Consider the following 26,870-nt stretch of genomic DNA (forward strand, 5'->3'; position numbering starts at 1 on the left):
GGAATTCTGAAATCATATGCTCTGGGCCACTCCCATAACCACAATGCGATTGTACCCAGGGACACCCTCACTGATGATCACTGTTATCCCCATAATGAAAGGATGATGAACTTGCATTTATATGGCACCTTTCATAACCTCGGGATCTCCCGATATACAACCAGTGAACTATCTTTGTATTGTGGTTGCTGTTGTAATTTAGAAAATGCAGCAGTTGGAAGCCCGCGATGAACAAATAAAAATAAAATAACTCTTGAGTGGGACTTTAACCCATTGGTTTAGAGGCAATAATGCCACCAAATGATCATTGTGAAATAGTTTCCAAACTTTGTGCATTAAACCTTGAATCAGGGCCCACTGTCGTGAACCTATAATCCTGGCTGCCACTCAGTCAGAGTGCTGCACTGTTGGAGGAGCTGTCTTCCCGATGAGATGTTAGACGGAGGGCTCATCTGCCCCCTCAGGCGGATGTCAAAGATCCCCCTGCAGTAATCTGAAGAAGAGCAGGAGAGTTCTCCCTCAACCAACATCACTAAAACAGGTCATCTCCACATTGCAGCCTGTGGGATCTTGCTGTGCGCAGATTGGCAGCTGCGTTTCCTCCATTACGAGAGCGACCACACTTAAAAATGTACTTTGTTGGCTGTAAAGTGTCCCATGGTTGTGAAAGATGCTGTAGAAATGCAAATAGTTTTCGTCCCACAATGTAATTGTCCCTTGGGAAAGAACACAGATCCCCTGAAGATAAAGGAATTGCACTATCGTGAGGGTTGCCAACCCGGGCTGGACATATTCCGGGAGACACTGTCGGGAACAATGTCACGGAAACCCAGTGGTGTGGCGCAGGCAGTTTCTGGGTGGGGTGTGACTCTTCAAAACTGCTAGACCACCCACCCACCTGATTGAGAAAAGAGTTCAACACCCACTCAGCAGAATGAATTCATAGCCTGCTGGATGCCAAAAGTAGAGAAAACAATGGCTATTCACACTACACAGCTGTAAACTTCAACGACTAAAGCTTTACAGATGTACGGTGTTCTTTTCTGATCTCAGTTCTGTTTTATGTTATTAATGTTGACATTACTCATCATCTCAGCTACTTTTAATTTGTTTTTTTATGTGATTCTGTTTCTTTTACTCTCTCGCTTAAAGCTTGCACACAAAGGAACCACCTGCTGAAGTTACGGTCTCATGGAAAACATAGAAAGTAAATCATGGGTGGCAAAGACTTTCTTTTTCGTACAGTAAATCTATAATCGCCAGAAGTGAAGCCTATTTGTTTTGTAATGCAGATAGAACGCCTCAGTATACCGAGGCATATGCACGTCTGCAACTGAGGCTCAACAATAAGGATTTCCGACTCTTTTGGTGTGCAAGTGCGGTATTGCTTCAAAATGAACTGAAGGATGTGTCCATGTGACACGCTCACCAAGAACAGAACATGCTGGAAATACACAACATTGGCACTGAGAAAACAGCATTCTGATCTCCCGGAATGCTTCCTTTGGCCAACAGGAGTGTGGGCAGCACGGTAGCATAGTGGGTAGCACTGTTGCTTCACAGCTCCAGGGTCCCAGGTTCGATTCCCGGCTTGGGTCACTGTCTGTGTGGAGTCCGCACGTTCTTCCTGTGTCTGCGTGGGTTTCCTCCCACAAATCCCAAAAGAATTCTCTCCCTCTGTGTACCCGAACAGGCACCGGAATGTGGCGCCTAGGGGATTTCCACAGTAACTTTGTTGCAGTGTTAATGTAAGCCTGCTTGTGACAATAAAGATTATTACAAAAAAAAGATGGATGCCAAATCAGTCGACTCCCAACCATGTCAGAAGCATTGACGATAACCATCATAAGTGAAAGGAAAACTCAAAGTACCATTTATAAGCCCCCTAATGGCTATCCCAGACATTTCCATCAGATTCTCAATACCTCTGTATGAGGCTCCTGTTGGGAGGTTAGCTGTGCTGACTGGGAGGCCAACCATCCCTATTGGAAGGTTAGCCACACCCCCTCCAGCCTTGAGCATGTGCGATAACATAAAGTAAAAGAGATGGTGCAGCGTGGCTCTTCCCTCTTCCTGTGAAAGTCTGTAAAATGTGGAGCATCCTCCTCCCTGGGATAGAGGGGCTTTCCCCTCCCTTGGTGAACTTTCGGCACTGGACAAGGAGGAAGTTAAAGGTATTGACAGACAAGCAAGTAAAGGGTGGAAGTGTGAGGGAGAAAAGGGATATCCATGATCCAATACAAACATTCTCGAAAAAGAATCTTGTTGCACTTCTTTGTATCATTCTGAGAGTCAAGACAGTGCTGATTTTGCTGGCGGGGGTAACTGATTATTTATTTTCCAAAGGCAGAGATGTTTTGACAGTAAGGCAGCAGTGAAGAGTTGTCTCTGGCTGGGAGCTGTGGTTACAGAAGGTGCTTATCACGTTGTTCTTTAAAAGTAATGATTCACAATATCCAATGATGGAAGTCGGATGTGAGTTTGCAGCTGTAATCTTCCCTGTACATTATGTTCCTGGGTGGCAGCCTTGATGTAGATCCCAAGCTATGTGTTCCATAGAGGAAAATTTAAAGGAACAAGCCAGCCTGGTCCAATCTGGAAGAGCTACGAACAGACTTTCTGTTCTTAAAAACTCTGTCAGTTAAAGAAAGAACTTTCTTGAATATAACGCATTTCACAACCTTGGGTTGTCGCAAAGTGCTTTCCAATGAATGAAGCACTTTTGAAGTGTAGCTACTGGCAGAACCATAGTAGCCAGCAATGGGATCATGACAAAATAATCTATATTCTGATGATGTGGGTTGAGGGATAAATGCTGCCCAGGGCTCCCTTGTTCTCTTTCAGAATAGGGCTGTGAGATCTTTTACTTTTACCTGAGAGAACAAATAAGGTCTCCGTTTAGCTTCTTCTCTGAAAGAGGATGCAGCATTCACTCAGTACTGCACTGGAAATGCCAACCTTGATTCTGGATTCTTGATTCTGGACTGGAAGGTGAGCCCACAACCTTCTGATTTACTGGTGAGAGAGCCGCCCACTGAGCCAAGCCCAATGCCTAAGCTTTTGTCTTCTAGTCTAAAGTGAAACATGTTCCGTACTAACTGCACCCCCTGACTTTATTTCCTGACCCGCCCCCCCCCCCCCATCCTGCCCCACCCCACCCACCCCAGCTTTGTTAGAATCGTGAAGAGAATAGTTACCTGGGTGTCACCTGCTATTTAGCATCTTTTCCATGTGTCCAGTCATGCCTGGACAGTGTTGGGCAACAGCTGTTCGACTGTGATGTGCATCACAACTGTACCCAATCCTGCCTTCAGTTGGTGGGCATTCCCCTCTCTGGCCGGAGTCTCTAGACAATGTTCAAAAGTGAGAATCCAGACTGATTTGCTTGTTCTGTTTTCTCCCTTTCCCCACTCCACCCACCAGATCTGAGCCCAGCACCTGGGAGCTCTGCTGGCCTGCAGGCTCAGTATGATGATTTATCCTGAGACCTACAGGAAGGACACTACTTCTGTGCATGACTAATAAATGTCCTGAACAGAAAGAATAGCTGGATGTGTCCATCTAGTTCACCTGTTACCATCCTGGTAGTCACATGATCGTATGATAATAGAGTTGTTGACCAATCACAGTGATCAATCTTTTATCAATGAATCTGCTGCAGAGTCAGACAGAAGGTGAGGGAAACCCCCAGTGGTGGAGAGCTTTGGGAACCATAGGTATAAATTAATTTCAAGATCTCCATGCTCCTCCAATTCTGGCCTCTTGCAAATCTCTAATTTTAATTGTTCCACCATCGGAAACTGCACCTTCAGCTACCTGGGCCATAGGCCCTGGAATTCTCTCCCTAAACCTCTCTATCACTGTCTCTTCCTTTAAGACTCTCCTTAAAACCCATCTCAATCATCTGTCCTAATTTCTCCTTGTGTGGCTTGGTGTCAAGTTTTGTTTGATAGCACTCCTGTGAAATGCCTTGGGAGATTTTGCTCAGTTAAAGATGCTATATAAATACAAGCTGGTGCTGCTGTTGCATGACTACATGTCCTGTCTTAAATTACTCCGATTTGGTATTTCTAAAAGCAATCTAAATTTCATTTTGATGAATTTTCTTGTCACTTGTGACATGAACCAACATCGCTTGATTTAAATTGAAGTGTGCTGCACAGGTTGATCACTTTGTTTTGATACACTACGTTTAGTGCAGCAGACCTATCTGAGCACTATGCCAGTTGAGATTTATGTGCATTGCTATTAGACAGGGAAGGGTCTCCAGTCTCCTGCTATGGTGATCACCTTCATAATGATTTGCTCCTTCTGGTCTGTTTGTTTACACAAATTAAAGCTGGACTCCCTACAGTCCATTAAAAGGGTAACCACTATCTATATCTGTCCCTGGGTGATTACTGTTGCAGCTTTGATCCCATCGTCCAGCCTAGTTGGTAATTTAAATTGCTGGCGAGATTCTGTAATTAGTAACAAAATACACTGACCATGGCTTACAATTTGTTCCTACTTGCTTTGGTCGCTGTCCTCCCCTCCCTTGCATTCCTTCTCTCTCTCTCTCCCTCTCTCTCTCGAACCTGGGACCCTGGAGTTGTGAAGCAACAGTGCTAACCACTGTGCTATTGTGCCGCCCATGCTCTCTCTCTCTCTCTTTCTGTTATGCCCCTCATACCCTGAGTGAGACTGACTCCTGTTACACAGGTTTGATGCAACAGGCATTATAGTTTGGTAATTACACTTACACTTCTATGTAAAGCCAGCGACCGTGTGCACCCCCTGGTGTATTGGATTCTTTCCTAGTGCTGCCAGTCTGTTACTTCATCTCTTATTCTCGCTGGCAAGGTCAGCACTTAATGTCCATTCCCATGAGAAGGTGGTAGGTTTGGTACAACTGGCTGCCTTTGTGGACCTCTTCAGCGGACAGTAAAGAGCCACCTCACCTTGTTGCAGTTTTGAAGTCAGGGCCAGGCCAGGTAAGGGCGGCAGGTTTCCTTACCTAAAGGATATTAGTGAACCGGTTGGGTTTTCTTCTACCGAGGCACTCTTTTCTTTTTGTTTCCAGATTTCATAAATTGAATTCAAATTCTCTAAACAATAGTTCTGTCAGATGGTAAATAAATAAAGTTTAAATTTGTCATTGTAATTAAACGCAGCCATCAAGTTTAAATCCATTCAGCCACCAAGTATACCCAGCCTAATATCAATTATTGTTAAACTATATTAATATGTAAATTGATGCATAATTTTCCATCCTATTTGTGTAATTAGTTGACACACTTTTTCATATTTGGAAATTATTACTTTAAATTTTAACTTCGCTTGTGCACATTTTCATATTAAAATATAATATAGTTCCCCCGAGAAGTGTGATGCTTGAGGGGGGGAGGAGGTGATTTTTTGTTAACGACGTAATACACCCATGGCTCGAGCTCGTAGGTAGTTTGAGGATCTTGGCAGGTGTGGTAACAAGCAACGGCAACAACCTGCATTGATGTACCTCCTTTAACATAGTAAAACATCCTAAGGCCCTTCACAGGAGCACAAGTTAGACAAAAATTGACATCAAGCCAAAGAGCAGAGAAAAAAAAAGAACTTGCATTGTTACAATGCCTTTCAGCAACTCCAGACATGCCAAAGTGTTTCACAGCCATGGAGTGCTGTCAAAGTGTCGTCGTCACTTGTGGCGCAGGAAACGTGGAAGCCTGTTTGCCACTGAGACGTGATCATTGTGGAGTAGGCTCAAAGGGCCGAGTGGCCTACTCCTAATTCAGCTGTTTTTATGATGGTGGTCAAGGGGTAGACCTGCCATTTTTTCCAGATGTCCATTAAAGGAAGAGAGAGATAGAGGCGGAAAGATTTTGGGAGGAAACCTAGAGTTTAATGCTGAATCTATTGTGCGTAAAACGGGGGGGGGGGGCAGATACTGGTCCCTGCTGAGAATCACAGCAATGTTACGGCACAGAAGGAGGCCATTCGGCCCATCGTGTCTGTACTGGCTCCCCAAATGAGCATCATGACTTGGTGCCTTTCCCCTGCCTTTCCCTCGTACCCCTGCACATTGCTTTCTGAGGATAAACAATACGCTGACAAGATCTATGTATGTCCATACGGGTGATAAAAATGACTGATTGCTACAGTGCATGTGAAACAGTTGGGTGGCGTTAGGAAGATGCCAGATTTGTTGATGTGCAGGGAGATGGGGCCAAGTTTGAAATACTCTGTTTTGTTTGAGCACAAATGTCTATTTAGATTCCAAGTTAGGCAAAGCCGACATTGAGTAGAGTTTGAGCTGCATTAGTGCTCACTAAAAGGGATGAGCACGAGAAATTGCTATCAACTAGATCACAATCTGATGGACCCTGACCTCTGAGTCAGACGTTGTGGGATTCATTGACTTGAATGCCGTACGGAGGGAGTGTTAGAGGCTCTTCTTTCAGATGATTCATTAAATGCGGGCCCTGTCTGACCCCCTCAGATGAGCACTAAAGATCCCATGGTCACGATTTGAAGAAGAGTAGGGGAGCTATCACCCGTGTCCTGGCCAATATTTATCCCTCAACGAATGTCACATTAACAGATTACCTTGTTATTTATCATATTGGTGGTTGGCGCTTACTGTGTGCAAAATAGCAGATGTGTGTCCTCCACAACAGTGACTCCACTTAGGACCTCAGAACCATAGCATCCCTACGGTGCAGAAGGAGGCCATTCAGCCCATTCTGTCTGCACCGACCCTTTGAGAGAGCACTCTACTCAGGCCCACTCCCCCACCCTATCCCTGCAACCCTGCAACTGAGTTCTCCTCAGTGTTTGGGCAGCACGGTAGCATTGTGGATAGCACAATTGCTTCACAGCTCCAGGGTCCCAGGTTCGATTCCCGGCTTGGGTCACTGTCTGTGCGGAGTCTGCACATTCTCCCCGTGTGTGCGTGGGTTTCCTCCGGGTGCTCCGGTTTCCTCCCACAGTCCAAAAGATGTGCGGGTTAGGTTGATTGGCCGTGATAAATTGCCCATAGTGTCCAAAAATTGCCCTTAGTGTTGGGTGGGGTTACTGGGTTATGGGGATTAGGTGGGGTTACTGGGTTGTGGGGATAGGGTGGAGGTGTTGATCTTGGGTAGGGTGCTCTTTCCAAGAGCCAGTGCAGACTCGATGGGCCGAATGGCCTCCTTCTGCACTGTAAATTCTATGATAAATTCTATGAAACCCCACCTAACTGAAGGGGTAATTTTATCATGGTCAATCCACCTAATCTGTACACCTTTGGGCTGTGGGAGGAAACCGGAGCACCCGGAGGAAACCCACACAGACACGGAGAGAAAATGTAAACTCCAAACAGACAGTCACCCAAGGCCGGAATCAAACCCGGGTCCCTGGCTCTGTAGGGCAGCAGTACTTAACTGGCTACGAAAGCTTTGAGATGTCTGAGGTTGAGAAAGGTGCTGTATAAATGGAAGTCTTTCTTTCATTCTCAGTAATCTGGAGGGTTGGTTCTTGGGGCCCAATTCTTATGGTGCAGTGAGCTCAGCAGATGAAGAGATAAATTAGTTGAGAACCTGCTCTACCTCTTCTGGAGTAGGGTAAGAGAGTTTCCCTCAGTGTCCTGGCCAACGTTACTCCCTCAAAGAGCAAAAGGAGAATTGACCAGGCCCAGTGGCTACTGTGGTTTCTTACACAAAATATCCCCAGGGTGTGATAGGTGCTGTACAAATGCAAGTCCACTCTTTCAAACTAGAAGTGGTTAAATATTGACAGTATGTGCTGACATTGTGGTGAACCGTCAACAGCTTGTGCAAATTTACTCGTTCAAGTGCAGCTATCACACAGTTCATAGGCACAAACCTTGAACTGAGGGTTCGGTGCCTTCATTTACTTCTGAAGTGACACCTCCATACTTCTGCCTGCCAAGGACCTGAAGCCTGAGCGCTTGAAAGCAGCTAAAAGAACTTTTCTGCCATGAATCATGCGTGCCTGGTTTATAATTACTGCTTCCGATTGTAAGCTATAATTATACCTTCTAATTGCACTTGCCTAGGGAGGATTCACTAAAGTTTTTGCATAATGTTTGTGTGTCTAGTTTTTTGCCATCAAGATCACATGTGATAAGGCCTGTTCCTTTTCCCCTCGCCCCATTTTTAAAAAAATGAAATTTCCTCCCCTCCTCCTGAAGCTGTTGACTCCCCGCCATAGATTATCTCTGTCAGTTCTGGTCCTGAACTAACTGGTTTACAGTATTCGAGGCGGGCAGCCCATTCTGTATCACACCCTGATTCACAATATATCATTGAATGCCTCATGTGTTTAAATAGTCCTCCATCTGATTCATTGAAACAGCCCATTTTAAGGGTGTGATGCTATGTCCGTGAGGTGACATGGAAGCCCCCAGATCATTGCTGCTTTCCTGTATCATTGTAGGGACTTTATGGGGTATGATTGAGCATTCACAGTACTAAATATTGGCAGTGATGAGCTGTGTGGAGTTCACGGGGAAAGACAATGTAGGTCAATGCTATGAAAAGTCATGTGCTCAGGATATACGTCTACCTTTTGTTGGGAGTAGGGGATCTTGTGGCTGTTCCTTCACCTGTGGGTACGGTTGGCAGGTTGCCTTCCCTAATGAGACATAAGTGACCCAGTTGTGTTTGAATGCCAACCTCATGGTTTCCCAGTCACTTTTACCGAGGCCAGTTTTTAAATTTTACAGACATATTTAAAAATTGAATTCAAATTGCCACAGTGAGATTTGAACTCGTGTCCTTTGGGTTATTAGTCCAGTAATGTAGCCCACCACACCACTGTACCCATGCCTCGAATTTCTCATCCCCACTCTGCCTTCTCTCTCTTCACACAATGGGCTCGAAATCTGCCTCATCAGAGTGTTAACATCCAGTTGTGTGAGCTGAGCTGTAGCCACTTGCGATGGAAGTCCAGCATCCCAGAATCAGGCCCCGATCCCACCCCCCCTCTGGGTTGAACGTTAGACTGAAATTGCTTGTTGGTGAATTAAATTAAATTTATCTCACACCGTTCAGGATGCAGAGGGAGCCAGAGCAGTGAGTAACACACCCATCCCTGCTCAGTTATGAAACTTGAGATGACTAACATGGTTCTGTGATCAATTACCTCAGCTAATCACAATGTGCCATATTACAACTTCAGGCTGCCTTTGGCTGTTCACAGTACAACATGTGAAAAGCTTGCTGAGTCTGGCTCCTTCTTGGCGTTTGCTTTTGGAGTTCTTCACCAAAAGACAAGAGATGCTTAGCTATGTGAGTTGCCTGGAGACAATATAAATTGGCAGAGAAAAAATAAAGGTAAGAGCAGGAAACCTAAACGGAAAGGAATGCTGAATTTTAGACTTTGCATTTTGCTCTTTCGATGAGACAGGAAGTCTAAATTTTATAAGTTTGGAAAACTTCCTTAGCAAGTGACGTAGATGAATATGTGGAGTTGGGTATTGTAGTAATCTGTTTCCCATTTTATGGCCCTGTGTAATAGTAACTGTAATTGTCCATTCAAGAAAGAGGTTAATTCAGATGAGGATGGTATGAAGATTATGCTTCCAATTATTGATTACAGATTGGTCAGGGCATGTGACCAATCTGGCCAGGAGAGAGAACATGTTATGCGTGGTTTCTGGGCAGGTGTAGAAGTCGGACACTTTGCGGGTTAAAAGTTTCATGGCGTTGAAAGGGTGGTTGAGAGCATTCACATGCTTTTTCCTTTTATAATAAGCTGTATTTGTAGTTCAGAAAGCACTCTTAACAGGCTACGTACCAAACCCCCCAGCACTTTTTAAACCAGGCTGTACATCGTGTTCCAGTTTTAAAAGAGAGATTCACATTGCTACAGGCCGCCAGCACGTCCAAAAGTATTTTACAGTCAATGATCCTTTGAAGTTTAGTCACGCTGTAATATAGGAAACATGACAACCAGTTTGCACAGAGCAAGCTCCTACAAACCGCAATATTGATAATCTGCTTTAGTAAGCTGGTTCAAGGAATGAATATTGCTTCTGCGAGCTTGATCAGGGAGAACTCCCCTCCCCTTCTTCATAATAGTGGCCAGGGGAGCTTTATATGTCCACCTGAGAGAGCAGGCAAGACTTTGGTTTACCATCTCGTCTGACACTGCGGCACTCTCAGGGTTGGGCTCTGTTACTTGCTCTGCTTCCAATGTTATGAAGGTGAGGCCTTCTGAAACACATAATATGGCCACAGGTTCTTGTCTTTCAAAAAGAGATATTTCCTACATGCTTAACAGTGACGGCTCTTCAAAATGACTACATTGGCGGTAAAGTGCATTGGGATCATTTTGAGGTTGTGAAGGGTGCTGCAGAAATGTGAGCAATGTGGTTGAGTCTTTCCTATATTTTTGATTTATTCTGTTACGGGATGTGGCAGTTGCTGGCAAATCCAGCATTTGTTGCCCATCCTTAATTGCCCTTAAACTGAGTAACTCCCTTGGCTATTTCAGGGGTCAGTTAAGAGTCAACCACCTTGCGGTGAATCTAGAGTCACATCTAGGCCAGGCTGGGTAAGAACAGCAGATTTCCTTCCCGGAAGGACATTAGTGAACCAGATGTTTTTGCGGCAATCAATGACGGTTTCGTGGTCACTATTACTTTCGCTAGACTTTAATAATTGAATTAAAATTCCACCAGTTGATGTGGTAGGACTTGCACCCGTGTCCCCAGAGGAGAGAGCTGCCTTTGGTTATTTATCCAACCATTTAAAAATCTGAATGTTTCTTTAATGAGTTCTACGGAGCTTTTGATTCATTGTTTAGACAAAGAAGCAAGTCGAGGAAAGAGTTAATGGGCCAAAGGAAGTTGCCTTGTAATGAGCTTCCTTCAATTGAAGTATGGCAACAAGTTAATTCTTAAATGCTGGTAGAGGCAATGCGGATAGAGGCACAGTGAGCAGTGGAGAGTCTTCAAGTGTTATCAATGGAAAATTATTTTGAACTATTCTATGAATGAATTTGCATCATTTGAATTCATCAGAGCTGCTGAAGTATTTCAGGAGACTGTTCAAGTAAGATCTAGCAGGGTTAACGATTAATTGTTCATTGTCAGAGGGACAGCAATGAGAGAACGCTGAACTGGCAGAGGGGCAGCACCCGGAGCACCACGTTGTCGGAGGGCAGCACTCTGGGAGTGTTGCACAGTTGGGGTGGGGTGCAGTACTTGGGGAGGAGCTGCACTGTCGGAGGGTCAGTGCTGAGGGAGTGCTGCACTAACTATTGCTGGGAAAGTATTGAGGGAGCGCTGCAATGTCAGAGGGGCAGCACTGAGGGAACGCTGTAGCACGGAAGAAGTGGTGCACAGTTCCGTCTTTCTAATGAGGTGCTAAACTGGGCCCCTGTCTGCTCTGTCAGGTGCATGTAAAGGATTATATTTCAGGGAAAATTCAGAAAGTTTGTCCTTTAGTGTCCTGGTCAGCATGTCTCAACATCATGACAATCAGTTCCCTTGCCATTTCTCATTGTGCACAGCAAGAACCCTCAAACAGACAATTGATTGCTATGATTCCCACATTGCAGCAATGTCTACACTTCACAAGTGCTTAATTGGCAATTAAATGCTTTGGGATGCCCTGAGGTTGTCAAAGGCACTATATAAATGCTTGTCCTTTTCGTTAATGTGGAGATTTGAGTAGTTTGATTGCTGGCACACAAAATGTCAGTGTGGAGTCAGCTGTCCCAATCACCCGATGAGCAACCCAGCTTAAATCATCTGAGGATTCTTTGCAAACCAGCATTGTGAAGCTAAATTCACTGTGCCTTCTCCTTGTGGAGGGGGGAGGAGTCACACTTGCAGGGAGTACAGCTCGCAAAAAAAAATTTAAAATTCTCCTCTGGATAATTAAAAGCTCCGGGAAAATGTTGGAAGAGATGCAAAGTCAGTTTGACATCTTCTGGTTAGGTTGGCTGAATAAATGCATCCACACCCTTTATGAATAGTTTGTGTTTTCATACATGATAAGAATTTGCCTTCTCTTTTCTTGAACCAAATGAAAATAATTCTCAATGTGCAGAACACTCTGATTTAACCATTGGTAAGATCCTCTGACTGGAGGTAATTTTTGCTGCTTTTGTTTTGGAAACGTTTCAGGTTTACAATGTCCGAAACCAAAGGTTAATCGTTCTATCTATCTGCTGTCAAAGTTCCAACCTACTTCTTCTGAGTGAGGGCCGTGATCAGACCATGGGTGAAAACGATGGTGATAAAAGCAGCCAAGCTGGACAACTCTTTGAGAACTTTGTGCAAGCTTCGACATTCAAAGGCACGCTGCAGGCATTCCACATCCTCTGCCGTTACCTGGACCTTGACCCTTTAGACCATCCGATGTTCTACTCTGTGCTGAAGTCAAAGGTCAATACGTGGAAGGCCAAGGCTCTATGGAGCAAGATCGACAAGCAAGCCAACCACAAGGAGTATAAGAAGGGCAATGCATGCCCCAACACACGAGTGAGTAAAGTTTAATCTTACCAAATGCCAATGACGAGTAAGAACATTTTTTAAAAATAGGAGCTGGAGTATGCAATTTAGCCCTTCAAGCCTGGTCTGCCATTCAACAAGATCGTGGCTGATCGTCTATCTCACCTCCACCCTCCCGCACTATCTCCATGTCCCTTAAATCTATTCCATCAACCTTTGCCTTGAATATATTCAAAAACTGAACGTCTGTGACCCTCTGAGGTAGAGAATTCACAATCCTCTGAGAGAAGAAATTTCTCCTCACCGCAGTCCTATGGTCATCCCCTTCCCGTGAGACTGTAAGCCCCTGTTTTAGGTTCCCCAACCAAGGAAACATTTTCTGAGCCTTTACCCTGGCCAGTCCCTTGAGAATTTTACATATTTCTATTAGATCTCCTCTCATTATTTTAAATTCCTAGGAATATAGGCCTAGTGTACTTAACCTCTCATTAGAGGATAATCCTCCAGGAATCTAGTATAGTCAGCCTTTATTGCATTCCTCCTAGGGCAAGAATATCATTTCTTAGACAAAGGCCTTAGAACACGTTACATTCGATCCTGCTACCAAATAATTCACAACACAGCTGCCACCACACTCCAGCTGCAATACAGCAATGGATTTATGGCTATGTACAAGCAGAAAATCCTAGAAATACTCAAGTTAGGCAGCATCAGTGGAGAAAGGAACCAAGTTAATGGGCAGGAGCCTGTAGCCTGTTTTTCAGTAGCGGAGGTGACCCGCCAGCGGGATTTTCTGGTCCCGTTGACTGCACCGCTCATTGCCGGGAAACCCTTGCGCTGTTGTGGGGCCGGAATTTCTTGCCGGCATGAAGAGCCGGTAAATCCCTCCCAATCTGTCAGGCTGATGACCTTTTTATGAGAGTTGGGACACATTCAAGATGTAACAGGTTTGCAGCAAATGCAGCGATGGGGGAATGGGGATCAGGAGGGATGTGATCAGGTTAAAGGCTGGAGGGATTAAGTGAAAAAAGGGTTACGGTGCAAAGCAAAAGGAGATGGTAATGGGCAAGTAAAGAAACAAAATGTGGGTCTAGAGGTAAAGATGGCAACCGCAGTAGGGGAGATGGTGGAGAATGGTAATGTCACTGGACTCGTAATCCTGAGGTTCAGATTAGGGGCATGCGTTCAAAATCCACCATGGCAATTGATAGAATTTGAATTCAATTAATAAATCTGGGGCATGATCTAAATGGCTGCATTGCGACGGGCGTGAATCTGAGTGAACTGGTTAGATCACGGGAGGGTCTGAAATCAGGAACGCCAGTCGGTTTCCGACCTAACCGGCCAGTTCCCACTGGCGAAATGCGGATCCTTCCGTGGCGAGAAACCAATAATCACCAATTATGGCCAATCTCCATCCCATTAATGGGAAGGACACCCTATCTAATGGCCTCCAATGATCTAACCGGCTCCCCAGCGAGCGGTCACATGGGCACCGATTACTGGTCCACACAAACATGGGCCAGGCGTCACGGCACCTGGGGGGGGGGGGGGCTCTCTCAGGCCATTGGAGATCTCTGGGTGGTCAGGGACAGGGCAGAGTGGCACCCTGGCTGTCCCTCTGGTACCTGGGCACCATGGCACTGCCAAGCTAGCACCTTGGCACTACTGCCCTGGTACTGCCAATGTGTCCAGGTGGAACTGCCAGACTGGCAGGAGCACTGCCAGAGTGTCAGGGTGGCACTGCCAAGGGTCAGGGCCTGAGAGGGGCCATGCCCAAGAAAGGAGGGTTGAGCAGGGTATGAAGGGTGTGGGGGTGAAGGGTGGGTGAAGGGTCCTCCAGAAGACTGGAGAGGTGGGGGGGGGGGGCGGTAAAGGCTGGGGATCTTGATAAGGGGGGGGGGTCCAAAAGGGGGCATGGGAAGGCTTGACAAGGGGGGCCCCTCAGTGACCCCATAGTGGAGTGTCCTCATTGTGGGGTGGGGGAGGTGTGGGGTAATGTCCATATGTTTAGCGATGACTTGCCTGTGGGTGGGGAATGTGGGGGACCCTCAAGCTGACTTGGAGATCGAGGCACCTAATTGAGACCGGAGAGAAACTCCCAATAAAGTAACTAAGTGTGGTTGGATAGCGGCGGGGAACTAACCGACAGAGCCAGGGGGAAATCCCAGCAAAACTCACCACAAATGGCACTTGGACACTTTTCCGTTAGTTTGCGCCCCTGGAATAAAAGCTTGTCTCAGTAATGGTGGCCGTCAATTGTCATAAGAACCCACCTAGTTTAGGGAAGGAAATCCGCTGTCCTTACCTGGTCTGGCCTATATGTGACTCCAATGTGGTTGACTCTTCACTGCCCTCTGAAATAGCCCAGCAGGGCACTCAGTTCAAGTGCAATTTGGGATGGACAACAAATTTTGGCCGGCATCCCATGAATAAATTTTAAAAAAGAATTATTACCAGGACCTCCTGTCCAAGACGATGGAATTAGTTCTTATGATCTGAATTTATTGAAGTCATTGTTGGCTCCAGAATGTTGCAAAGTGCCTTATAAGTAATTTAATTGGCATTTTCCAGTTACCAACTTAGTTTCCGAAGGACTACCAAGTCGCCTACTCGGTAACCCTGTTGGGACTGGGTTCAAACCCACTCTAGGACACGAAGGCTGACCTCGTAGCTAGTCTGGCTAAGACGTTACACCGAGACCTCGGTCAGGTGGGTGTCAAAGATCCAAGGCATGTGCCAAGTTCTCCTGTTTTCTGGACAGATGCCAGGTGCATTCCTGAAATCCAGGTGAAGACAGCTGCTGTCTCTTCTGTATCCAGCAGATTTGTTCTATCTCCAAAGAAGCCCAATACACTGCTCAGACACAAGTTGCCCTTTGTGAGTGTGTTGGGGGGATGGGGGGGTCTGAAAGTTTAACTTCTCACAGAATTTGAGAACGTTCCTAGAATGTAAACAGCAGCAGGGAAGCAGCAGCCCTCGCAGCTCATAGATAAATGCATGTGCTTGGAAACTGTGTACATCCTTCTCCATACTTCCTTTAAAACATTCCGTTTTCACCAACCCTTTGAATATTTGCCCAGACTCCTCCTCCTTTTGGTTCCTCCTCTCTGTCCGATTATGTTCTCATGAAGTCCCTTGAGACCTTTATGAATGTAAGTTGTTGTGGTTTAAACAGGGAATGGGAATTTTTGAAGTAGAAACATAGAAACTAGGAGCAGGAGTAGACCATTCGGCCCTTCGAGCGTGCTCCGTCTTTCAACATGATCAAGGCTGACCCTCCATCTCAATGCCATATACCTGCCTTCTCCCTATAGCCCTTGATGCCATTAAAATCTAAACATTTATCTATCTCTTTCTTGAATACAGTGTGACATGGCCTCCACAGCCTTTTGTGGTAGAGAATTCCACAGATTTGCCACCCTTTGAGTGAAGAAATGTTTCCTCATCTCAGTCCTAAATGGTCTACCCCGTATCCTGAGACTGTGACCCCTGGTTCTAGATTCCCCGACCAGGGAAACCATTCTCCCTGCTTCTAGTCTGTCCAGCCCAGTTAGAATTTTACACCTTTCAACCACGTCTCCTCTCATCCTTCTAAACGCAAGTGAATATAGGCCCAGTCGAACCAAACACTCCTCACAGGACCGTTCCTAGTAAGCCTTCGCTGCATTTCCTCTATGGCAAGTATATGCTCTCTTGGGTAGGGAGACCAAAACTGCACACAATACTCCCAGGTGTGGTCTCACCAGAATCCTGAATAACTGCAGTAAGACTCCTGAACTCAAATCCTCTTGCAATGAAGTATGGGTGGTAAGGGCTAGAGGAGATACAAGTGTAGGACCCACCAGCTGCCTTTTGCTTTCCGTGTTAGTCAGTTACAGATTAGTCACTTCCTCTCCGCAGTACATCGGTTTTAGCTGTGGTGTATAATGAAAGTTGACAGAAAGGGTAAGCAACCATCAACTCGTATTCTTTGTAAGAAGTCTTACAACACCAGGTTAAAGTCCAACAGGTTTGTTTCGATGTCACTAGCTTTCGGAGCGCTGCTCCTTCCTCGGGTGAGTGATCGATCGACCTGGCTTCGCAATAATAGATTGAAACCACAACTCCAAACAAGGAAGTGATGCTAAACCTTTATATTACGAAGTCTTACAACACCAGGTTAAAGTCCAACAGGTTTGTTTCGATGTCACTAGCTTTCGGAGCGCTGCTCCTTCCTCAGGTGAATGAAGAGGTATGTTTCAGAAACACATATATAGACAAATTCAAAGATGCCAAACAATGCCTAACAATTCTTTACTTGCCCATCACCTGCTAATGGTCGCATTCCAAGTATTGTTTGGCATCTTTGAATTTGTCTATATATGTGTTTATGGAACATACCTCTTCATTCACCTGAGGAAGGAGCAGCGCTCCGAAAGCTAGTGACATCGAAACAAACCTGTTGGACTTTAACCTGGTGTTGTAAGACTTCGTACTGTGCTCACCCCAGTCCAACGCCGGCATCTCCACATCAAACCTTTATATGGCAGTGGTTGTGCCTTGGCTGGAGTAATGTGTCCAATTTTGGGCACCACACTTTAGGATGGATATGAAGACCCTGGGAGAGGGTGCAGAGAAGATTTATGACGGCGAAGAATCGGGTGAGGGGGAGGGGGGAGAAGCCAAAACGGCTTTCACACCGAGTGTCCTCTCATCCTTCTAAACGCAAGTGAATACAGGCCCAGTTGAGCCAATCGCTGGTTCCCCACTCAATTGTCCCTAACCCCTCCACCAGTGCAATGACTGGATCCCCATTATAATACATTACTATAAACCCAGTGTGCACCCCCCCCCCGCCGGCCGAGATTTACAACAGGTTTTGAAAAAATGGTAACTGACAAACAGAACCTGCTGGGGCGCACCCGTGAGTACAGCCCCCGGGGGAAGAGGGTTGTGCCTGGACAGTACCCTTCTATCGTTGGGGAGATTCAAGATTGGTGGGTTCCCAAGGTGGGGGGGGAGGGGGGGGTTCCGTCTCGGTTGAGGGATATCCTTTTTTAAAATTTCCTTTACATTGATCTGTCAGTAGCCGAGGTTGCTGGCAGGAAAAGCTCTGAATGAGCCCAGCGCACTAGCATGATGTCGTGGGGCCCGCCTCTTCATCTTTTTCCCCTCCCAGTCAAAGTGTTTAAAAATCCGTCGGGAAAACCCAGCAGGCAAGCTGACCGGCTGCCCTTGGATTTTCCTGCCGGAGAGAACGGTTAGAAAAATGAATCAGATAATCCCACCTGTTAACTCCTGTTTCCCACTTCACAGCTGCTGTCTGACCTGCTGAGTATCTCCAGCATAGTTTGTTTTTATTTTGAGATTAAAACGTGATTTAAAAGAGGTGTCCAAAATTAGGAATGGCTTTGACAGTAGTAGATGGGGAGTGGGGAATAACTGTTTCCAGTGGCTGGAGGGTCAGTAACCAGAGGACACAGATTTAAATGAATTGGCAAAGAAAATGGGGAGATGTGATCCGAAATGCGCTGCATGAAAGAGCAGTGGGAGCAGGTTTAATAGCAATTTTTAAAAGGGAAAAGTTGCAAGGCTGTGGGAAAAAGGAGACCAATTTGATGGATCTTTCAAAGAGCTGGCACAGCCACAACAGGCTGAACGGCCTCTCTTTTATGCTGTATGGTGATGAAGGCAAACATTTGGCGGGGCATAGGAAATGCAATGTGCCCACCCGTGAAGAGGAAGTCCACCAGAATTACTGACAAAGTCAAAGGGTGAGTATTAGAATAAACTGCTGCGTTTCTCCTGCTGGATGTAAAAGAGCCCATATAAATAAATGAGACTTTGGCTCCTGAATCTTGCACTGATCCTTAATCAAAACAGGGATGAGTGCACAGCCTCTGTTGCGAAGTGTGGTAGATTTGATGGAAGCCAGATTTGCTTGTAGAAGAAGTGTGCAGTGACCCTGCAAAGAGAACTGATAACCTCCACATTCTGGAGATGTAGATTGGCACCTTAAATGGGCAGGGTGGTAAAGTGGCAATGGTTGTAGGGCTGGGTCCCAGCTTCATTCCTTGCATTCTTGGCTCTGTGCTATTTAGAGCTGATATGAACAAAGAACAAAGAACAAAGAAATGTACAGCACAGGAACAGGCCCTTCGGCCCTCCAAGCCCGTGCCGACCATACTGCCCGACTAAACTACAATCTTCTACACTTCCTGGGTCCGTATCCTTCTATTCCCATCCTATTCATATATTTGTCAAGATGCCCCTTAAATGTCCCTATCGTCCCTGCCTCCACTACCTCCTCCGGTAGTGAGTTCCAGGCACCCACTACCCTATATAACCCTTATATGGCTATATAAGGGGCTGAATTCTGAGTGGTTCTGTATTGTGGAAATCCACAAATAAGTGTCAGACGATGATGGGGAGCAAACGCCATCACAATTGGATAACTTCCTCTGGCTGCCATTTTATTTTCAGTAAAATGAATGGAAGTAAGAACTTGCCTTTCGCGACCTCATGACACCCCAAACTGCTCTCTGTGTCAGTGAGTGGCACTCTTGCCTCGAATCGGGAGATTCGGGACCCACTCCAATGCTTGAGTACAACAGTCTAGACTGACACCCCCGTTGCTTTACTGAGGAAATGCTGAGCTGTCAGAGGTGCCTGCCTTCAGCCGAGACACCAAAGCTCTCAGCTGGCTGTCAAAGATTCCAGGGCACTGTTTAAACCAAGAGCAGGAGAGTCACCCCTGGTCTCCTGGCCAATAATTATCCCTCCATTAACATCACTAAAAACAGATTTTCTTATCATTCAGCACCTCGTGCCTACTCCACCATTTAAATAGGTCATGGCAGATCTGTATCTCCATTTGTCGGCTTTGGCTCTGTATCATAGAATCACAGAATCATAGAATTTACAGTGTTGAAGGATGCCATTCGGCCCATCGACTCTGCACCGGCCCTTGGAAAGAGCACCCACTTAAGCCCATGCCTCTACCCTATCCCCGTAACCCCACCCACTCTTTTTTGGACATTAAGGGCAATTTAGCATGGCCAATCCACCTACCTGCACATCTTTGGACTGTGGGAGGAAACCGGAGCACCCGGAGGAAACCCACGCAGACACAGTGAGAACGTGCAGACTCCGCACAGACATTGACCCAAGCTGGGAATCGAACCTGGGACCCTGGAGCTGTGAAGCAACTGTGCTAACCACTATGCTACAATGCTACCCTTAATGCCTTAATACCCTTGTCCAACAAAAAAACTATTGATCTTAACTTTGATTTTTTTTATTGACCCCACCCAAGAGCGAGTTTCAGATCTCCACTATTCTTTGTGTGAGGAAGTGCTTGCTGTCATCACTGCCGAATGGCCTGGCTCTAATTTAATCTTCTGCCCCCTTGTTCTGGACTCTCCCACCGGAGGAACTAGTTTCTCTAGGCCTGATTTTAAGTCCGTTCATCTGGGATTGGAAGACAAAGTGGCGGGGGAGCCAAGATGGCTGCCTCTTAACGCTTACTCAAGTGAACCAGCAAATCGCTGCTGTAACCGTGGTAGCCCCCTTGCCACTGGGTTGGGAGGTCATGGGTTCGGGTACTTCTCCAGGGACATAACCCAGACTGACACTCCCAGTGCAGTACTGAGGGAGTGTTGCGCTGTTGAAGCTGCCATCAGGCGACACGTGAAAACTGAAGCCCTTGCTGCCCTCTCAGCTGGGCGTAAGCGATATCTTGAGACGTTTTGAGGAAGAGCAGGGGAGTTCTCCCCTGGGTCAATATTTATCATTCTTCGCACGTCCCACTTTAAAAAAGCAAATCATCTGGTCATTATCTCATTACTGTATGTGAGATCTTGCTTGCTGTGTACAGGTTGATTGCCGCATTTCCTACTTTACAACAATGTCTGCCCTTGGTGTTTTGTCATGCGTAAGGACAGCCTGATGGTGTGAAAGGTGCTAAATAAATCCTTTTGATCATCGGCATCCAGGAATAAGAAATAAGCGTGGCCTTTCAATGTCACCTAACACTAGTTTTAAAAAGAGACTCTGATGTTTGACCTAGAGCAGAGGGTTCCAGCTGTGCTTACACACCTCTGCAGCTGTTGGACAACAAACATTCCAACACAGGTTTTCGATTGTGGAAAGCACATTTCCCTTTGTTTTTGCAAACATGGCATCCCTATCTGCAGTGATTCGAGCACACCGATTTAAGATCATTGGTGGACTGGACAGAGGAGAATTTACTTTTTTTTTAAAAAATAGTTTTGTTCAAATTTTAACAATCGCACAACACAACATTTCCAACTGAAATAACCTTGAAGCAACCCCCACAAACCCCCGCTACCCGCTAGCGACAACTTTCTCTCCAGAATGTAATATAAACCCTATCTCTTGTGGAACCTCTCAGTCGTCACCCTCAGGGTGAATTTCACATTTCCCAAACACAGGAACTCCATTAAATCCCCCAGCAACACCGAGGCAGGGGGTGGAGAAGCTGACCTCTACCCCAATAGGACCTGCCTGCGAGGGAAGGCTAACTCATCTGCCCCCACACCCGTCTGCAACCCCGGCAAGTCTGACACCCCGACAATGGCCCTCAGGGGATTAGGCAGCAAGTGCACATGTAAGATCGCCGACATGGTGCTGAAGAATGACCCCCAAAACTTCGGGCAGGACCAGAACGTATGGGAGAATTTACTTTTAAATGCAATGAGTTGTAGTGAGCTGGAATATGCGGCCTGAAAGAAGATTGGCGCATGCAAGACGATTGAATAGTAGCTTTTAAAAGGGAATTGGATAAACACCTGAAACACAGACAGTGCAAAGAGCCAGAGGACTGGGACAAATTGGATCACTTTTTTCAAAGAGCTAGCACAGGCCTCATGGACCGAATGACCCCCTTCTCTGCTGTGTCGTTCTCTGGGTAGGAACCGTATGAGGCCATTCAGCCACTCGAACCTGTTCCACCATTCAATGAGATGGCTGACCTGCATTTTAGCTCTGTTCCCTATCCCATAATATCCATGCCTAACAACAATCTCTCAATCTGTGTTGACAAGAGGGAAGAGTTCCAAATTTGCACCATGCATTGCGTGAGGAACTGTTCCCTGACATCAACCCTGAACAGCCTAGCATTTCCCTGTGGTCCTGAATTCTCCCCACCAAAGGAAATAGTTTCTTTCTAGCTACCCTATCCAACCATTTAATCAGCTTAACCATTTTAGTCACAGTTGCAATGTAGGAAATGGATTGGTAAGTTTGAGCACAGCAAGCTCCCACAGACAGCAATCGAATAACAACTAGATAATCAGTTTTAGTGATGTTGGTTAAAAATTAAATATTGGTCGGGACACTGGAAATATCTCTCCTGCTCTTCGCTGAAATAGTGGCCACAGGATTTTTTATGTCTGAATGAGAGAGCAGATGGGGCCTCAGTTTAAGATACCATCCAAAAGACGGGCACTTTGAATGGGACAAGTTCAAAGTACCGTAGCAAATTTCTCAACGGCCGTGTTGACAATCTCCTGACCACTCTCGAACAGCAATTAATCATTCTTTTGGGTCCTCGCAAGTTCCTTTCCGGGCAAGGCCACACTTAAAATTATTTTCAGCACTGAGAGCTGAACTCGCTGAGCAGACTGGCTCTTCAGAGATCGAGCTACCATTTTGGAAGGGTGACCTGATCCTTGTGTGAGCTTGATGGTACCCCCCCACCCACGGACATTGTCACCCCTTGCACGCATGGACGTTACCCTCCAAACTCCTAGTGATGATACCCCGGGCACGCCGCCATGGGGCTGCTGAGAGCCCCCTTTGCAGACCATCCTGCACCCTCTTTCAGCCTCCCCCTTTCCGGGACCCCCATCCTGCATCCCCCGACATTCTGGAGTCCATTCATACCAGCCCTTCAACCCCCATCCTGCATACTCTTTCCCCCTCCCCCCTCCCTCCTCCCCCATCCCTCCTTTCATGGGTATGCCTCCTCTCAGGCCCTAACCCTTGGCAGTGCCACCATGTCAATTCTCCTACCACCTTGACAGTGCCACCTTGGCAGTGTCGGGGTAGCGTGCAAAGGTTACCACCTTGGCAGTGCAAAGGTGTCCGCGTCCCAGGGGGAGAGTTAGGTTAACACCAGCCCTGTCCCTGACCACCCAGGGGCCTCCAACGGCTTGGGAGACCAACCCCCCCCCGGTGCTGCTCTGCCTAGCCCTTGTTTGTGTGGGCCAGTACTAATCGTCGCTCACAGGATCGCTCGCTGGCAAGTCCATTCGATCCCAGGAGGCTGTTAGATTGGGCGACCATCTCGTTAATGAGATAGAAATTGGCCTTGGTGATTATTGTTTTCTCGCTGCGTCGGAATCCGCCAACGGGATTGGATTGGATTTGCTTATTGTCATGTATACCAAGGTACGGTGAAACGTATTTTTCTGCAAGCAGCTCAAACAGATCATTTAGTACATGGAAAGAAAATAAAAGAAACCGAAAATACATAATAGGGCAACACAAGGTACACTGTCATGAGACTGTCGCTTTAAGAAATGTTTGGCTGCTCATGTTACTGCAGTGATGTCAGAGCGTAGCTGGAGCTGAGCTCTGGCTCTGCTTTTTAGTTTCACTTTGAGAAAAGCTTGGGTGTGCCTGTGTCTTTTTGGTTTCGTTTTCAGTGTTGGAGCTGAAGCCAGACAAAAGTATGTGTACTGTTGATCTCTCTGTCATGAAAAGACTATCTCTTGATCATTTGGTGAATTCAGAATTATAAATGTTTTCAGTAGTGAATGTAAACCTGATGTGTTTCTTTTGTCTTCTGGATGTTGTTTGGGAAGTTATTAAGGATGAATTAGTGTTGTATTCTTTGGGGATTGTATTTGAATTGATGGTTGCTAAGATGTTCACTGTATGTTATAAAAAGGTTAACTTGAGTTCATAGAATAAACATTGTTTTGCTTTAAAATATACTTTTCCATTTCTGCTGTACCACACCTGTAGAGTGGGCCGCGTGCTCCCCATACCACAATCTATTAAAAGTTGTGGGTCAGGTGAACTCCATGATACACTTTGGGGTCCTCTGGCCCATAACAACACAATGTAAATATATAGACACTGGCATTGGGTGAAGCATACAGGTGTGCAGTATTAATCAGGTCAATCCATAAGAGGGTCGTTTAGGAGTCTGGTAACCGCGGCAAAGTGGCTGTTTTTGAATTTGTTTGTGTGTGTTCTCAGACTTTTGTATCTCCTGCCCGATGGAAGAAGTTGGAAGAGTGAGTAAGCCAGGTGGGAGGGCTCTTTGATTATGCTGCCCGCTTTCCCCAGGCAGCGGGAGGTGTAGATCGAGTCAATGGATGGGAGGCAGGTTTGTGTGATGGACTGGGCTGTGTTCACGACTCTCTGAAGTTTCTTGCGGTCTTGGACCGAGCAGTTGCCATACCAGGCTATGATGCAGCCAGATAGAATGCTTTCTATGATGCATTTGTAAATGTTGCAAGCCAGTTCGATCGCAAACCACTTGGCGCCTGGCGAGGTTCCCAATTTAGGCCACTCCCGCAATTGAACCAACTCGCATAGATTCTCGTAAGGCGCGATGAGGCTGTGAAATCACACCCAGTAGCAACTTCAACATTACAGCATGCCCTTGACATTGCCCCTCCGACAGTGCAGCCCTCCCTCAGCACTGCCCCTCCAACAGTGCAGCCCTCCCTCAGAATGTCAGCGTAGCCTATGCACTTGAGTGTCTGGAGTTACGAGCTATTTGTAATCAGCAGCTTGTTTAAAAAGGTGTGAATTGTTAATGACTGCAAATTAATCTCTCTGACCCAGGAAATTATCAATTGAAGTTGTTGAGTCTCATTCCATCAGTTTGTGTATTGTTGTTGGTAATTTTAAAAATGTCAGATTTGAGAAGTTTTTGTTGCAATATGTCTTTAAGGGATAGTGCATACTAGCCACTCGAAATGAAGTGTGTGATACATTCCTATTTTAGTTTTCCTTTTGCTTTGGGCAGAGCTCTGCTGCTGGTGTCTTCAAGCTTTCTATCCATGTTTATCTGTTCTCATGTGCTTAATAATAATTTAGAGTACCCAATTCATCTTTTCCAATTAAGGGGCAATTTAGTGTGGCCAATCCACCTACCCTGCACATCTTTGGGTTGTGGGGCGCGAAACCCACGCAAACACAGGGAGAATGTGCAAACTCCACACGGACAGTGACCCAGGGCCGGGATCGAACCTGAGACCTCGGCGTTGTGAGGCAGCAGTGCTAACCACTGCACCACCGAGCTGCCCACAGTCTTAATTAATTTACCCACAACATGTTTACCCAATCCCTTATGAGTGATTGGTGCCTTTCTTTTTCCCTGCCTTTCTTTATGGGCCAAATCTGACACTAATTCACCCGATTCTTCTTCTCCATCATGCTCCCCTGGTTCTTCCTGCATGCTTAAATCTCATTGCTTAAGGAAATAGACTGTTGGTCCTGGCAATAAGTGAGTCACAGATGTCCCGCTGCCCTCGCCATGTCTTTATCAGCTCCCACTCACAGCACGTAACGATGCAAATTCTAATGGAGCTGAAGACTGACCTAAGCTGCCAACTACATGATGCAAATTGTGGCCCAACGTAATATCATCTCTTCTGCAGCTGCTCTCGATTCCAGTTTAAAAAAAAAAAAAAAAAATCTGCTTTCGCAGCAGATGAAATTATTTTGACCGTCAGCCTAGGAGAACGAGCTGTGAATTTGTGGATTAGCGTGTTGGACGGTTGAAGGGTATTTGGGAAATGACTGTTTCAGTCGTGTGGGATATGTGGTTTGTTGATTTCAGAAATGGGAAGTTGAGAGTAAACTCCAGACTCACTAACTTTCTACAAACAACATCCGCAACTGTGAATTCAAAAAATAAACTATTGCTAAATCGGTGATCAGTCTGGATCGTTCAATGTACAACCTCTTTTCCTGGGCGGAGTGCCTGCCAGCCATTTGATCCCTCGAGCCTGCTCCGCTATTCAATAAGATCATAACTAATCTGTTTTTACTTCGAATTCCACATTCCCGTCTATTCCTAATAAATAACCTTTGCTTCCCATGCCAACAAGAATCTAGCTACCTCCACGTTAAAAATATTCAGTGACCTCATTCCACCGCCTTCTAAGGCAGAGAGAGAGATTATGTTATCAGTAAAATTCACCCCATTTACCAGTCTCCTTCCATTGAAATCATCATGAAGACTTGTCCAAATTATACTCGCCTGTTATCACCTTGTCTGTGAATAATTCTGTGCCTGGTTTGGCTTGCAAGCTAATATAGATTTACAATGCTGCCCAGTGTGCAGATTAGGTGGGGTTATGGGTACAGGACAGGAGAGTGGGACTAGATAGGGTGCTCCTTTAGAGGGTGCTCTTTCAGAGGGTCGGTGCAGACATGATGGACCGAATGGCCTCCTTCTGCACTCTAATGATTCTGTGATCTCTACTCTAAATGTCACTTGGGCTAAGAGTGAAAGGAACTGTCATAATATACACATCAGTATATGATGGTGCAGAGACACACACTGACTGACACACTGCAAGACCAATCAACACACACAACACAACAGCCAATCACCAGTTAGGGCACGGTCACTATAAAGACAGAGGGCACCAGTTTTCCCGCTGATTCGGGATGCAGCCTCTGAGAGAGACCAGAGCCCGCAGTCAGTAGCACAAAAATCCACCATGTGCTAGCAGTATAGGCTGGTCAGGTTAGGCATAGGTCTTCAGTCGATCTAACATAGTGTCGACCCACAGTGCAAGTCTGTTTAACAGCTCTTAGTTAAATAAAATAGAGTTGTACTATTACAAGTGTTGGTAGCCTGTCTATGTTACTGCTAAGGTAAACACAATCTCCACAGATCCAGAGTACCCAACACATCAGGGTAAAGTTCTACATCTACACCAGAGTTGCCTTTTTATTGGGGAAGTTTGCAAAACTGTTTCAGTTCACTTTTTAAAAAATAATTTGTCAGCTGTGGCTACGTGAATAGCACTCTCACTCCTGGCTCCGGGTGCAGAGTCCAAACTGGCCTGCCCAGTGCAATACTGAGGGAGTGTTGCAAGGTTGGAAATACCATTTTTTGGATGAGACTTTAACGCCACTCTTGGTGGATGTAAATGATCGTTCAGCCACTATTTAGAAGAAGAGCAGTGGAGTTCTCTCTGGGAAGCCTCTGCCACTATTTATCCTCCAGCCAACATTGACAACTGCCATTGCTGTTTGTGAGAGCTTACTCTGGGCCACTTGGCTGCTGTGTCTCTTTTTTTTTTTTGAAATATATTTTATTGAAGTTTTTCAAACAAAGATTTTCCGTTTTTACAACTTAATAAAGGAATATACATTAAACGTTATTTAAATAAAATATTAAAATAACAACAGATGGAAAAAGAAATAAACAAAAAGCAAATATCAACAACTA

At 45.8% G+C, this 26,870-nt stretch overlaps 1 protein-coding gene across 1 annotated transcript in view; it reads left to right on the plus strand.

Annotated features, from left to right (window-relative positions):
* Positions 1 to 2,067: 2,067 nt before the first annotated feature.
* The window catches only part of LOC140384457 (F-actin-monooxygenase mical2-like), a 371,552-nt gene continuing 346,749 nt past the window's right edge, over positions 2,068 to 26,870 (plus strand). Inside the window, exons 1-2 of the mRNA XM_072466174.1 lie at positions 2,068 to 2,174; positions 12,113 to 12,469. Of these exons, the coding sequence (XP_072322275.1) occupies positions 2,091 to 2,174; positions 12,113 to 12,469 (441 nt within the window). The 5' untranslated portion in view covers positions 2,068 to 2,090. The remainder of the gene's footprint in view (positions 2,175 to 12,112; positions 12,470 to 26,870) is intronic.

This window comes from Scyliorhinus torazame, chromosome 10 (genome assembly GCF_047496885.1).
Source record: "Scyliorhinus torazame isolate Kashiwa2021f chromosome 10, sScyTor2.1, whole genome shotgun sequence".
NCBI lineage: Eukaryota > Metazoa > Chordata > Chondrichthyes > Carcharhiniformes > Scyliorhinidae > Scyliorhinus > Scyliorhinus torazame.